The sequence below is a fragment of the Sinohyriopsis cumingii genome, chromosome 4 (assembly GCF_028554795.1).
Source record: "Sinohyriopsis cumingii isolate HCF-2022 chromosome 4, ASM2855479v2, whole genome shotgun sequence".
Lineage (NCBI taxonomy): Eukaryota > Metazoa > Mollusca > Bivalvia > Unionida > Unionidae > Sinohyriopsis > Sinohyriopsis cumingii.
The window spans coordinates 14,359,504-14,376,162 of NC_142964.1; the positions used below are offsets into that span (position 1 = coordinate 14,359,504).

The 16,659-nt window shown below is 34.1% G+C and overlaps 1 protein-coding gene across 2 annotated transcripts in view; it reads right to left on the reverse strand.

Moving 5' to 3' along the window:
• Positions 1-16,659, reverse strand: part of LOC149800645 (serine/threonine-protein kinase ULK3-like) — a 93,249-nt gene that overhangs the window by 21,060 nt on the left and 55,530 nt on the right. Inside the window, exons 9-13 of one of the 2 annotated variants that reach the window (XM_089954655.1) lie at positions 15,824-15,864; positions 11,222-11,333; positions 10,314-10,381; positions 7,982-8,057; positions 1,948-4,056 (exon numbers count right to left, since the gene is read on the reverse strand). In XM_089954655.1, the coding sequence (XP_089810781.1) occupies positions 4,004-4,056; positions 7,982-8,057; positions 10,314-10,381; positions 11,222-11,333; positions 15,824-15,864 (350 nt within the window). In that variant the 3' untranslated portion in view covers positions 1,948-4,003. Of the gene's footprint in view, positions 1-1,947; positions 4,057-7,981; positions 8,058-10,313; positions 10,382-11,221; positions 11,334-15,823; positions 15,865-16,659 lie in introns of those variants that run through there. The other variant, XM_089954654.1, reaches the window with a different exon arrangement.

A 16,659-nucleotide genomic window follows, 5' to 3' on the forward strand; every position in this document is an offset into this window, starting at 1 on the left:
ATTTTCTCTGATGGAACATGCAAACTCAAAACCAATTAAACCTGGTAACAAAGGAAAATGATAGCAAAGCCTTTGGAATATATATATATATATATATATATATATATATATATATATATATATATATATATATATATATATAAATAAAATAATAATTAGGAATTTGGCCATGAAAATTAAACTTGAACCTTCTAACAATGAAAGCATTTTTAGCCAAGATTATAATAAGGTCTTTACAGCTTGTATATCTCAGCAAAATGTGCATTTCTGTAGGACTATCTCTTGCAGACCAGCTCCAATCGAGTCATGTTTGTGTTAGTCATATTGTACATGGGCTGGGTCCATTGCCAGATTACAGGCAGCCAAATGTTTTAATATAAAATACAAACCTAAATCTAATTGTCAGACCAAGTTAACATTTCTGGTCAGCACGTTAAATAGAAATTTGGTTGCAACATTAGGCTTTGTTAAGTATGTGCATTTCTGGCTGAGAGTCAAAAGGTGGCACATTTGAGTGATGACTGGTACTTATAGAAGTTTTTTAGGGCTATGTAAAGAGTATTTAACATGCCTAGGTGTATACTTCAGAACCATAACATACATCCAGGAATGATACAATGTCTACATTCTACTTTACTCTTGTCTTTTTACATAACATTTAGCACATCTGAAATGCTATTAGCATGGGCAGTCACTCCTCTGACTTAAATGCTATTACCATGGACAGTCACTCCTCTGACTTAAATGCTATTAGCATGGACAGTCACTCATCTGATTTAAATGCTATTAGCATGGACAGTCACTCCTCTGACTTAAATGCTATTAGCATGGACAGTCACTCCTGACTTAAATGCTATTAGCATGGACAGTCACTCCTCTGATTTAAATGCTATTAGCATGGACAGTCACTCCTCTGACTTAAATGCTATTAGCATGGACAGTCACTCCTCTGACTTAAATGCTATTAGCATGGACAGTCACTCCTGACTTAAATGCTATTAGCATGGACAGTCACTCCTCTGATTTAAATGCTATTAGCATGGACAGTCACTCCTGACTTAAATGCTATTAGCATGGACAGTCACTCCTCTGACTTAAATGCTATTAGCATGGACAGTCACTCCTGACTTAAATGCTATTAGCATGGACAGTCACTCATCTGACTTAAATGCTATTAGCATGGACAGTCATTCCTCTGATTTAAATGCTATTACCATGGACAGTCACTCCTCTGACTTAAATGCTATTCTACAACCACTCTGTATTCCTGCTTGTAGGAGATGAAAAATGTGATTGACAAGGTCACCATATACTGATCTATCATACCAAATTATGCATGGTTCTGTATGCCTTATTATTTATAGCTCGGAAGTGGTCTAAATAATACTTCAAAACAGCATTTGATTTAACATCTTTACTTTAAAATAAATTACCAAAATGATTGTTTACATCATTGTTAAAATGTTGTGTTCCAATCTTTAACTGGATAATGACAATAAATTGTCAAACTTAAGAAATTCAAGTTTGTCAAGAATTAGCATGACCACTTGAAATTTGTGATCCAGTAAAGTTAAACAACAAATTTTGAACAAAAGATGTTGTTCATGACAAATCATTCTAAAATGAAGCTAACAGAAGCAGTGTTGACACTAATCCTTGTATCTAAATCCAAATTTGCCATCTTACAGATTACAAATACAAGTCCAGTGTGACTAGACTATAACATGGTAGTTGGGAGCCATAGAACCCAACCGTGTTATAGACCGAACCATGTTATAAGCAACCAGGTCAGTTAGCTGAAGAAATTAATGCATGTACCCCCCAAAAATTGCTGGGATTTGGTAATAAATGCGGTGCAAAAACATGTGCTTCACTGGCACAGTTACCATCTTAAATCAATGCATATTAAATGAGAAAAACACATGTAGTGAAAACAGATAAGGCATATATAATATTTTACTTTATTCAGAGAACCATGCATTTGCACATATACTAGTATACTGTTTATATATACATGTCTAACGTATAGCATGAATAGTGTCTCAACACTGTGTACTAACCCGCAAATCTCATTACATATGCTGAATCCACAATACAAGTAATTCCATCAAAAATATGAACACACACACTTGCACATTTAAAATATTCAATGATTGTATCACAGGTCATATAGGTCTGAATTCAGTGGGGAAAAAATAGCACAATCACGTAACGAATGATGAAGCACATTTACTTTTCTGTATGTCCCAAGTCGGTAAAAGTTAGTTTGCATTTTAAGCCACTATTGGTAGTGCTCATAAGCATAAACATTTTTCAGGCAAAAAGGAAACTTTCATGGCACAGTAAATGTTTTCCAGTCACATTGGAAAATGAAACAATGCACCAGATTCCATCACTTTTATTTATGTCTGGTACCAACTTCCTCTGAATGAAGGTTCTTTGTTTTTAATGAAGATTGTAGTTGGCTTTCTTTGATGAAGGCTGCATGCATTATTAAAGTCACTGCTAAAGGACAGCTTTGGAGAACTAAACATATGCCCATTTCTTATTGTGGCAGCACATCAAATAATTGTATTGCATGATTGAGACTGACTTTTTTTCCCATTTGTTTAGTACGTTTTTATAACAACTAGTGCTTCAAAGGTAATCTGTTTTCTTTGAAATTTCAGCAAACTATTTTATGTGGGTACATTAAAAAAAATGAATTTGCCATCATTTGGTCGACTGTAGTTACTGTTCCTCCCTGACTATTGAATAGACCAACAAGTAAGATCTTTTTCTTTTCTTTTTTTTATATTTGTGGTAGCAGAGTGATGCTGCCTTCCATGCATGCATCACAAATTTTAAAAAAGGGTCAACAGACGATAGAGATGCAGGTGTTCTGGTCTGATAACAGGGATTACTACAGAAAGTGTGAGTGTTCTGAAGGATTTAATTCTGATTGAAAAGAAGAGGAACTATACTTATCATCCACCATAAATGTCAGTCTATGTAAATATATTAATTACTAGCAAGCAACGAAAAATTTGACTAAAGATAGATTATGAGATAATGCCTTGTCCAGTTGATCTCCACTACCAGAAATGTAATCAAAAATGCAGGTATCTCACAATATACAGTCCTTGTGCCAGATGTCAACATAAGTGGATTATGATATAACAATGCACTGTTATGATGGTCTGTCAATATGGACAAAGAATTTGTTCATGTAACAATAGATAAATTTCAGTGCATTTTATACCAAGTTTGTAGCTTCCTTTCATGGAGCCTCTAAATTTCTCCACTCCAAACCAATGGCTGAATATACAAGTTTAAACAGCCAACAATTTGCGACATTGGCAAAGCCCTGAGCGATCCCTGAATAAACTTTTTACATGTTATTTTTTGTACTTTTAAGAAAAAACTACATTTCTGTGTACGAGAAAAATACATATAAAATTTCTGGAGCCACGCCACAATCATCTTGTATTATTCATACACAATCTCTTCCCCATGAGAATAAATTTTTTACATTTTTTCCTACTTTTAAGAAAGATATTTTTTTGTACACGAGAAAAATACATGTATATGAAATTTTGGGAGCCAGACCATGACCGTGTTACATCCGAATTTGTGTTATAACTGAGCATGCTATAGCGGGGTCACACTGTACATGTACCTAGATCATAGCAATAGTCTCATGGCAGCAAATGTGATTTCGAAAACTGAATGCTCTAGATAATTGACATGTTGGTACTTTGTTTACATGTTTGACATTAATATGTATAACAATGACAAATGCTCAATCTGAAATTCCATAAACATCAATAAATGGCATCTATAAATGGCATAATTTCATCTCTGAACACGCACTCTGGTAATTTCAACTGCCAAAACAAAGATAACAGAAAGCACAATAAAACCAGTAAACCTTTTTTCTTTCAACATTTTTTATCTTGACAATTTTAAGGGATTCATTATTTCTAAATTGAAAATAATATCTTTTTAAAACTGGCAAATTTTTTCAGGAAATCCCTTTCATACATCTTAATGCTTTGGTCTCACTGAGGAAGATGCCTGGAAAAAAAGATAAGAACTGATAAGCACTATTAAAAATTGGAACTATAAGAAACATGTACTTAAATCCTGAACATAATCAGTCAGTGCTCTGTAATGGTTACTAGTGTTAAAACTATGTTTCATGCTCTGATACCAAAATGTGACCTCACATTGCAGCAGAAGTGAACAAGATTTTGAAATATATGACAAATAACATTCTCTTCATTGTAATGTATCTATATGTGACATAACATGTCAAAGTACAAGCTGAATGGCTTTTAAAACTACCTGCTGTTGAAGGAAACTCTATCAACACCTTTGTATTATAACACATGAATCCCCTCAACAATTGGAATGGCAGTGCAATCAGAGTAAAATCATACAGACTTTTGTTGAGATGGATACACATACCAATTTTTGTCATAAAATTTTTGACAGGAAATCTTTCAATAGAATTATTTTGATATTTTGTACAATTTAGGAGCATCATCTAAATAAAACAACTACTGTTTGACTTTGTACCTGTTGGCTACTTTCTGGATTACTCCATTCTGCATCAAATACTGAACTCTATTTGGTGGCATTTTTTTAAGAGCAGCACTTGCATCATTGATGGCAGTTTCTTCCTCAGTAACCTTAAGTTCAGCTTTTGTATCTTATTTGTCAACAAAAATAGAAGTTAGTTTGCAGTAAAGCCACCAACTGGTCCACCACAATGTTGCTTGATATAACAATACTGACACTTTCTAGTATTTCTGTCTGAAAAAAGGCAATAAATGGCATCTAAGCTATGATAGATGGAACAGCTATATTTTTAAACTTTAAAGGAAAGCACACTCTACTGACCAATAAGAATTTTTAGGAATCTAAGATAAAACCATTTCTTGTATTTCACTGCTGAGTGCTGAAACTATCTGGTTTTTTAGTGATTGAGCACCAGGGCATTGGAATAAAGTGCCATGCCCATATTGGCATTGATTGGGGAGAGGATGGTAAAGTACTTTTAAGCTCAAGTGTGTGTGCCAGAGATAAAACAGCTTGGTGTGAGGACATGTCCAGTGATTAAACATATACTGCAAGCGATTACCCATTATCAAATTTCTATGGTTAAAACTGGTGCAAAATTCCTATTCAGTTTATGACAGTAACATTTTGTACTAAAATAAAATAAACTGTATAATAATTTTGTAAAAAAATAATTAAAATTTCACACAGCCATTCCAATTTTAACATGAATATAAATTTTTAAAAAATGACTAAAACTATTTTGTCTTATAATCATTGCTGGCCTAATAAGAGTTATTATTCCAGATGAGGATAAGGGGCTATCCATTTAGTACATTTGAAAGCAGTCACTTTATTTAAACCTCACCCCACCCACTCTAGTTGCAGGGTTTACTTTTCTCTAACCCCACCCAGTGTAAACATATACAATTGTTTAGTACCCTCCTGCAAACACTGTACATTTGTTTACATTTCAACATATTTGCATGATCAAGTACCTGTTTTCAAGCAACAGTTTTGATCATTGTGTTTGATAATCTCACTAATTCCACACATTTTGGAGTTACAATTTTATATGTCCATTATTTCTAAAAATATTGAAACTGTACATTGCAAATACTGGATGCAGATGACACAGTTCTGACTACAATGCATCCTGGAAACCAGAAAAGGACACAAGGGCCAATCTAGTTGCTTACAATTAACTTATCAGTTACATATGCACTTTAAAAAAAAACTACAAGGGAAGACACTATTTTCCTTTTTCACACAACCTGTATGGCCGTGATCACACCTGCTTAATATGCAACTGTAGTACACTGAATAGCTGACTGCCCTCTCATTGGCTAATTGAAAATGATGAACTGCACTTATTTTTAACTTCTTTTCTTGATGCTTTTCATTTTTAAAATTGGTAAGGGGCTACACACAAATTGGAAAGTGTGCAAATACTATCAGTTGTTTGTTGTTGGCTATGGCAAATAGGTTTTATTGTAACTTAAATAAAGTTTTTGTAATTAGATGTGTATGTACTACTTGGTCTTATCCCCACCCACACATATTCAAACTTCAAACCCCTCCTCAACGTGTACATACAAAATGGACAGTCCTCAATAAAACAAAGTTTAATCCAAAGCCAACATAAGATTCACAATGAAACCAACATATGTGAATTCAAAAAGACCCCTATTGCATTCATTATGTAGATTATTCTAGTGAATAAAAAATAGGCATGGAATGTCAAAATGATGTAGTGTCCAAATGTTTAGTAACTTGACATGCACATAGAGAAAATCTAAACATGAATTCAACAAAGTATAATTCAACCTGCTACTATGGTATCATTGTGCTTAAATGTTTTGGAGAAAATAAGATGACTGGATACTAAGCAGAACACTGTAATAATCATCTGCTTGTATACAAGCCTCAACCGACCACATTGTTAATAAATACTTGCATGGTTATGACCACCATGAAAATAAGAACTGTTACCCATTAAGAATCTGAAGTATCAATGAAAAAAAAACCCAACACATTTTGACTTAGATTACCAAAAGTTACATTTTAATTAGGTATGGGCAGTATCATTTCTATGCAGAAATAACTGGAAGATTGGATGAACAATGATCTATTACTCACCAACTCATTGGTTTCAAGATAATGGTCTCATTTTTGTTCTATAACTTTAACTTCCTTACCATATACTGCCATTTAATACAATGGTTCTGAGATTTGTTTTAAACTGTCACAGTAATTAAACAAAATGCAATTGAATCCATGAAACTAGTTCATTTAAAGTGTCACCTAAGATACTTCATACAAACATACAACAGTAATGCCAATGGTATTATAGCTCTGCACTTCTTCCATTCCAACTTTAAAGTGCCATCAATCAGATTCTTCCTCTGATAACCATTAAATAGTCAAATTTTGGGAAGCTGTATTCCAAAACATTGGAATTATCTATTGGTACTGGACTTGAATTGATTACATGTTGGAGCTAAAATCTCCAACTGAGACTCCATTACACACAAGCATTCGTTTCTGTTCTTTCAATCAATTAACAAGGTAACTAATCTGAAACCTGCCCCTCACTAATTCTGTGCATGTCAGTCATTTTGAGTTAATTGGATGAAGATAAGTATGTGTTGTTATAATGGCTTCTGACTGACAGAAACAAAGTCTATGACAATAATATTTGTAATGATTGAATAAACAGAATGTCACTAGTCTTTTGATTAGCTTGCTGAAAAAATAACAGAACTTACCTCTAAGGCTGTCATTTATTTCTCTAGGCTTTGCCTTCTCATCCAAATACCGACTTCTGCCCCAGTCAAAATGTTTCACCACCATTACAGTAAAAATACGGCTACATTCAGTTCTTTTCACAGCGCGCATTGAATCAGATCGAATGATGCAAACCAAGTCTCATGAGACTAAAATTAATGTGGCCGCAGAATTTATACTTTCATTTTATAAGGAGATATTTTTTTAAAAAAATCTACTAGTTTTCTTTATGATTAAGAAAATAAAGATTTTCACTTTGTTTGTGATTAGTACAACTACAAATGCAGGGTCACGTGGTAGGCTTTCCCCAACCTAATTATAGCTGACCAATGAGAACATTTTATAGTCTGTCTGCTCGAAGGAAATACTCTTGATGTGAACAAAAAAAGTGTGCATAACATAAAATATGAATCTGATGACTTGATATCCAGTTATTTCCTATGTAAGTGATTTTACTGAATAAACAACCTGGGATTGAAGCAATTTTGAAACCAAACTACCCTGGCATATATGTTTTTAAAAGTGCCGTCCCAGGGTCCCATTTATGTTTTAAAAGAATAGCCCTTACATATATAAAAACTATATGAGAATATTAATGTCAATAACACACATGTGAAATAGAAATTGAACACCAGTCAACAGTGACAAATACCTTGTAAAGCTTTAATAATTACTTCAAGTCCAAGCTCATAGTGTCTGTCTGCCGACTCGTAATCTTCTTTTTCCTCCTGTAATATAAATAAATAATATATAAATAATGTTAATATAATAAATATACTAGTCATAATTGGACCAAAGATTTAGATTTGTCATAAAAATGTATACAAGTGGATATGGGCCAAGATTTACAATGGCTAAAGTACTAATTATGTATCACTACAATCCTGCTCTCAATCACAAGTATAGTCATACAGACCATCCATTGTTGATTCTTTTCTCTGATTAGAACCAATAAAGAAATAATGTAGAGAGGGTCAGAAGGAACTATGTTATAGACTCTACCATACAGCAGATTTTATTGGTACTGGTTACATAGAAGAGTCTACATCACTCTTGCCAATGTCTTCAGATACTTCCCCATTTTTTCTCTAACAAACCATACCCTGATCTAGAGACAATAAAACTATAAAACATGACCTTGGGCCTGAGATTTTGTGATCAATCAGTCAATCAGTTGTAAAAAAAAATGTATTGTTGTAACTATAGTTTGATTGGTAGACAATGAATTTCAAACAAAAACTCAAGTTTTTGTTTATTTTAGCAGGACTGGTTAACTTGCTTCTAGGGCCACCAAGACCAACATTTTATTTCTTCAAAACTCCTTCATATGTTTTTATCTCACCTGGTCATAAGGCCAAATGAGAAAAAGAAATGGTCATTCATACACTGTATGTCATCCATCATTATTTGGAATGTTCAGCTTCTCCAACCCTCTCAACATATTGGAATGAAAATTCACAGGCAGAAACTGATGCCAATCAACCATCAAACAAACCTTTCAGCAACATCTGTTGAAATACTACTCAACAAAATTTGACCAAATTTAAAACAAGCATCATGGTATGAAGACCTTACAAAATTTTGAAAATTATGTTGATGTATGATCAAATTTGGCTTCTGTTAAACCTTTAAACAACTTTGTTTCCAAATCTGCTCAACAAAAATTTGACCCAATTTTTCTAAAGCATCTTGGCATAATGGTACTTGATAGTTGTGATATTATGCAGATTTCGTCATCAAATATGCAGATTTCATCATCAAATATAGTCACCATTTTTACTAAGTACTGAAAAACCTTTAAACAACAAAATCTTAAAAACCACTCAAAAGAATGTTGCCAACGTTGACAAATGCATGACATCAAAAAAATATCTTCAGATGATACTGACTTGCCATTAGGTATGGCAATTATTCATAAAATGGAAACAAATCTTTTAACTGACATTTTTAACACTTGCTCAATGAAATTTAATTAAATTTTGACAGAATTCTGACATAAAGGACTTGTACAACTGATGCTAAGTTGTTATTAAATTTGGATGAGAGTACAAACAAGAAAATTGCCTGTAATCAAATTGAAAATCATCTTTGCTGTAAATTCATTTTAATTCACTGGGTACCAATCTTTGTAGTTAAAGTCTTAAAAGTTTGTATTAAAATATGTTAATTTTTGTACCAAAGATTAACACATTTTAATCAAACTTTTAAGACTATAATATCTGCAAAAATGACCAAGACCCACACCTAACCTAAAGAAAGTAAGCTCAACCCAAAGTTAAGCAAAATCACTGAATCCTGAAATATAAGTTACAGTGACCTGCTTTTCACTAATGGCTTACATACACCCATGACACAGTTACATATAAGTAATGTGACTCTACAGGCAATGGTATGAGAAAAAGAGTTAAATGCAAGGTTAATCAAAATGAATGGACAGTGAAATGTAGATCACAGTTACCTAATTTTGACCAAAAGTCGTGGTACTGCACATATGGACGAAAAGACATCATGAAGTCATCCCCAGCTTCCTTGGGGACCTGAACAGCATAATGGTAATATGATCTATCATCTCCTTTGTGATCCTGGATTAAATGCCTAGTTATGATTAGTGCAATGTGTGAAAGTTGTTACCAATCCAGGTGGTTTCCTCAAGATTCTCAGGTCACCACAATCCCAAAAATCACTACCACCACCACCACCATGTTAGCTCTACACAGTACTGAATATGATGGACCAACAAGATCATTAAACTCTGAAATTCAGCTTGAGATTGAAGTTTCAGTCCAAGCCAATCAAAATCAACCTTAATATGTAAAGTCCTTGTTGACTGGTGGAAACAAAACCTCAAGCTTAAAAGTTTTATACTTGTCAGGTCAGTTGTGAGAACATATGTACATTTTGTGGTCTGACGTACAATACAAATGGCTGCAGTAAGACAGGCTAAGTCATTAAGTGAATGTTCTAGGTACTGCCAGAGTCCATACCTCCATCTCTGCTGCCTGCATAAGCTTCAAAGCTGCCACCATCTCTGCGCTGTCTTGAAAGAGGTCCACTGTAAGGAAGAATGTTACTATTTATCACCAATCATAAGTCAGTATTCAGTCAAAGCTATTTAAATTCATTGTTTCTTCTCCAGCATCATCACTGGCTTGACTCAATTTAGCCGCATGACTCAGGTGATGAAATACAAATGTATTTTGCACCTCAAAGTTTCAAAACAAGTGAGGTTTTTTTAAGCTGGGTGGACACAAAATGGATAACATTTGAAGCAATGAGTAATTCAGCCATGTAACTGCAGACCAAAGTGGATGCCAGACAGATATTAAATAATATATTTTTCAGTCCTTTGTGGCATTTTTAAAAAAAGAAAATATTTATTGTTTTTAAACCAAAATGGTCCTGCCTAAATAAAAGCACAGTAGGCAAAAATATGTTAAGATGGGAAGCTAAAGGAAATTTCAAAGAAAGAACTCAGCAAGAAGGGAGTTTATAATTACATGTCTTTAAATTTGGTCCAAGTCTGCCGATCATTAAGAAGTACCAATTATTCAATCATATAAGTCGCATTCAACTGCAAACTGGATAGACCCAGATCTGCTGTTGCACATTGCTGGCAGATCAGGGTTTATGCTGTTTGTATGGAGCAATCAGTAGACTAGACAACATAGATCCTGTTCTGCTGGCACATTTTACAATAGCAAATCAGGGTCTATGTTGTTTGTATTTGGACTCAACTTAAAACAAGTACAAATGCTTTGAACAGATGACCAGACATTTCAAAGAATAACAAATCAACTGATGAAAATTTGATCCTTGAGGACTCTGACAATACAATAAAAATTTAATCCTGTATCTTAGTTGAGGGATCTGACAATAGAATAAGAAAACTAACTGAGTTCCTGTTTACTGTCTTGAGACTGGGCCCTCTGCAGAGTTCCTTCTGTGTGTTTGTGAGGTTTTAATCTTTGTTTCAGCTCTTCTGCACGATCCATGTATTCCTTCACCTGAATAAAAGACACAGATGTTGTGAATACAAGCAGCCAAATAACTTAACCAAACTCTTCCTTGTATGTGTATATACCACATATACCTTGTATGTGTATATATACCACATATACTTTGTATGTGTATATACCACATATACCTTGTATGTGTATATAGCACATATACCTTGTATGTGTATATACCACATATACCTTGTATGTGTATATACCACATATACCTTGTATGTGTATATACCACATATACCTTGTATGTGTATATACCACATATACCTTGTATGTGTATATACCACATATACCTTGTATGTGTATATACCACATATACTTTCTTACAAGTCAAATTCAACTGCAAACAATATACACCCTATCCTGCCATGACATAATATACCACTTGATCATGGTTTTTGTTGTTTGTTTTACTGAATAGTCCTAACAAGCACCCTATATCCAGAGTTGCAAGCACATTAGGCAATGACAGATCTGGGTCAATGCTGTTCTTTACATTAGGTCTATCAAACTACAAAGAACCAGATTTGCAACCATGTCATGTGATGGCAGATCAGTATCTATGTTGTCTGTTCTACTGGTTAGTACTAACAAACTACACAGAACCAGATTTGCAACTACATAATGTGCCTGCAGATCAGGGTCTATGATGTCTGCTCCACTGATTAATTCTACCAAACTACACTGACCCAGATTTGCCATCAGAGTATGTGATAAATCTCAGCTGAAACTTGAAACAGTGCCTTAGTGATTTTTTTCCACCCACTAATGTAAGGGCTGGTGCTTCTGCATAAGCATCTGTATGTTTCATTAAATTCACCTTATCGGTCTCCATAAAAATGTTATGTTTCAACAAATTTTCCTTGAAAATGGTTTTAACCCTTAAGTGACTGCATGGTATCCTCAAGTGATCTACATGCTACATATAAATGCAACTTGTGCTTAATGAAGACATTGCTAATCCAACATTACCTGTAGTGAGTGAAGCTGAGGTAGGACTTGCCTAACAGTTTGAAAACATTAGTACTGGAAAGCAGTGTAAAACTTATATCCCTAACAGTTTGAAAATAGTAATACAAAACTTATGCCCCTATCAGTTTGAAAACAGTGATACTGTTGAGCAGTATAAAACCTATATCCTGAGCAGTCTGAAAACAGTAATACAAAACTTATGCCCCTATCAGTTTGAAAACAGTGATACTGTAGAGCAGTATGAAACCCATATCTCTAGCAGTCTGAAAACAGTAATACAAAACTTATGCCCCTATCAGTTTGAAAACAGTGATACCGTAGACCAGTATAAAACCTATATCCCAAGCAGTCTGAAAACATTAGTACTGGAAAACAGTTTAAAACTTATATCCATAGCAGTTTGAAAACAGTAGTACTGGAAAGCAGTATGAAACCTATATCCCAAGATTTTGAAAACAGTAGTACTGGAAAGCAGAATAAAACCTATACACCTAGCAGTTTGAAAACAGAATTACTGGAAGGCTATGAAACCTATATCTCTAGCAGTTTGAAAACAATAGCAATGGAAGGCAGTATGAAACCTGTATCTCTAGCAGTTTTAAAACAGAATTACTGGAAGGCTATGAAACCTATATCTCTAGCAGTTTGAAAACAGAATTACTGGAAGGCTATGAAACCTATATCTCTAGCAGTTTGAAAACAGAATTACTGGAAGGCTATGAAACCTATATCTCTAGCAGTTTGAAAACAGAATTACTGGAAGGCTATGGAACCTATATCTCTAGCAATTTGAAAACAGAATTACTGGAAGGCTATGAAACCTATACTCCTAGCAGTTTGAAAACAGAGTTACTGGAAGGCTATGAAACCTATATCTCTAACTGGAAGGCTATGAAACCTATATCTCTAGCAGTTTGAAAACAGAATTACTGGAAGGCTATGGAACCTATATCTCTAGCAGCTTGAAAACAGAATCACTGGAAGGCTATAGAACCTATATCTCTAGCAGTTTGAAAACAGAATTACTGGAAGGCTATGGAACCTATATCTCTAGCAGTTTGAAAACAGAATTACTGGAAGGCTATGGAACCTATATCTCTAGCAGTTTGAAAACAAAAGTAATGGAAGGCAGTATAAAACCTATACTCCTAGAAGTTTGAAAATAGTAGTACTGGAAGTGCCTACAGTGTCTGCTGCTACCGTCTGGTGATCGGTGCATGCTTCATTAAGGAAATTAAAAAAGAAAGTGAATAAAAGTTCATAATGTTCATCACATATTATTTTCTTGGCCATGAGACTTATTCACCATTAAAAATCTATAAGATTTGTACTCCATTTTTAATTCAATCACAAGATCAATAAATATCCTTCCAACTCAGGAACAGTATTTTACAGAGGCAAAGAATATACAGCCAACTCACTACACCAAAATCTATATAACTTCGTGCAACATCCTTCAAAACACCACACCATATCTCCACAAGTTCATGCAACATCTGTCAAAACACAACACCACATCTCAACAAGTTCATGCAACAATAGTCAAAACACTACATTATAATACTGTCATTTCATGCAACATCAGTCAAATCACTGCACCAAATCTCCATAACTTCATGCAGCAATGGTCAAAACACTACACCACATTTCCAGTACTTCATGCAACATCAGTCAAAACACTGCACCAAATCTCCATAACTTCATCCAGCAACAGTCAAAACACTACACCACATTTCCAGTACTTCATGCAACATCAGTCAAATCAGTCAAATCACTACACCAAATCTCCATAACTTCATGCAACATCAGTCAAAACACTGCACCAAATCTCCATAACTTCATACAGCAACAGTCAAAACACTACATCACATTTCCAGTACTTCATGTAACATCAGTCAAAACACTGCACCAAATCTCCATAACTTCATGCAGCAACAGTCAAATCACTACACCAAATCTCCATAACTTCATGCAGCAACAGTCAAATCACTACACCAAATCTCCATAACTTCATGCAACATCAGTCAAAACACTGCACCAAATCTCCATAACTTCATGCAGCAACAGTCAAAACACTACACCACATTTCCATTACTTTATGCAACATCAGTCAAAACACTTTACCAAAACTTCATGCATTGTCAGTCAAAACACCACACCAAATCTCCATAGCTTCCTGCAACTTTCACTCAAAACACTACACCATATTTCCAGTACTTCATGCAACAACAGTCAAAACACCACACCAAAATCTCCATTTACTTCATGCAACATCAGTCAAAACACTACTCCACATTTCCATTACTTCATGCAACATCAGTCAAAACACTACACCAAATCTCCATAACTTCATGCAATATCAGTCAAAATGCTACACCGAAACTCCATTAAATCATGCAACATCAGTCAAAACACTACACTCAATCTCCATTACTTCATGCAACATCAGTCAAAAAACTACACATTTCCATTATTTCATATAACATCAGTCAAAACACTACACAACATCTCCACAACTTCATGCAACAACAGCCAAAACACTACACCAAATCTCCATTACTTCATGAAATATCAGATAATTCACCAAATTTCCATTAATTCATGCAATATTAGTGAAAACACTATACCACATTTCCATTACATCATGCAACACCAGTCAAAACACTACACCACTTTTCCATTACTTCATGCAACATCAGTCAAAACACTACACTTTTCCATTACTTCATGCAACATCAGTCAAAACACTACACCAAATCTCCATTAAATCATGCAACATCAGCCAAAACACTACACTCAATCTCCATTACTTCATGCAACATCAGTCAAAACACTACACATTTCCATTATTTCATGCATCATCAGTTAAAACACTACACATCTCCACAACTTCATGCAACAACAGCCAAAACACTACACCAAATCTCCATTACTTCATGCAATATCAAATACTTCACCAAATCTCCATTACTTCATGCAACATCAGTCAAAACACTACACATTTCCATTATTTCATGTATCATCAGTCAAAACACTACACAACATTTTCATCACATCATGCAACACCAGTTGAAACACTACACACATTTCCATTACTTCATGCAACACCAGTCAAAACACTACACCACATTTCCATAACTTCATGCAACACCAGTCAAAACACTACACATTTCCATTACTTCATTCAACACCAGTCAAAACACTACACCACTTTTCCATTACTTCATGCAACATCAGTCAAAATACACACATGATGTCTGGCAAGCTTAGCTCCATACTAGATTTTACCTACTGGGAATTTCATCTCATAAGCTTGAAATGATTCATTTATCAACTTTTTTTCATTTTAAAACAATCATGTCTTAAAGCTGATACCATATACATCAAGATGTTCTTGAAGGAAATTATGGGCTATTTGCTGGAATGCTGGAGAAACTTTGTTCTTTCATTTATTGTTCTTCTCTATCAAAATATTTCTAGAAATGAACAAGATGTTAAAAGAGGCCAACACAAACCTTGGTTCTAAGTGCATCCTTCTTCACAGAATTTTTCTCATCTACATTAAAGACAAAAAAACAATAAAAACAAACCAAGAATAATTCTGAGACAATATCAGATAAGAATCCTGAAATAGATTACAAGAAATGTACACTAAGATATTTCTATATAAAAAAAAAAAGAATCATAATCAAGTCGAGCTGATACAAACCCTTAAGAAAACAGACAGAAAATTCACATTTTACAATAAAACAAAGCTGATGTAAAGTTTGCCAACAACACTGTGGAAGTTCTTCGTTTATATATATATATATATATACATAAAATTTATCATTCTGGGAAATCCTCAGTTTCTGTAAATATATATTCTTAAACAAATTTGAAATAATAGCAATTGATGGACTTAACAAAAAAATTCTTTCAAATGTTTCTAGTAAGGAAAAAACAATTTAAGTAAAAGATGCTACAAAGATGCCAGACATTTCTGCAGAAATCCTTTACAAGTTGGTGAAACTTTTATTTGCATATTATCTTGTCATACTTTGTCTTATTTATCATAGAATCAAAGCAGAAATTTGATGATGAAGTACCAAAGATCATTTTGGTGAAAGCTTACAAACCTATCAACAAATGAAAAGCTAGTAAGAATACAGGCATATAACTGAGGACAGGGCCAAGATTTGCAATGGCTAAAGTACTAACTATGTATCACTACAATACTGCTCTCAATCACAAGTACTGACATAACATGTCAATAATTGGGTAATATTACCCCTTTGATTCAAACATATTTCACATGACATATGTACAATAATGGGGTAAAATTATCCCTTTGATTCAAACATATTTCACA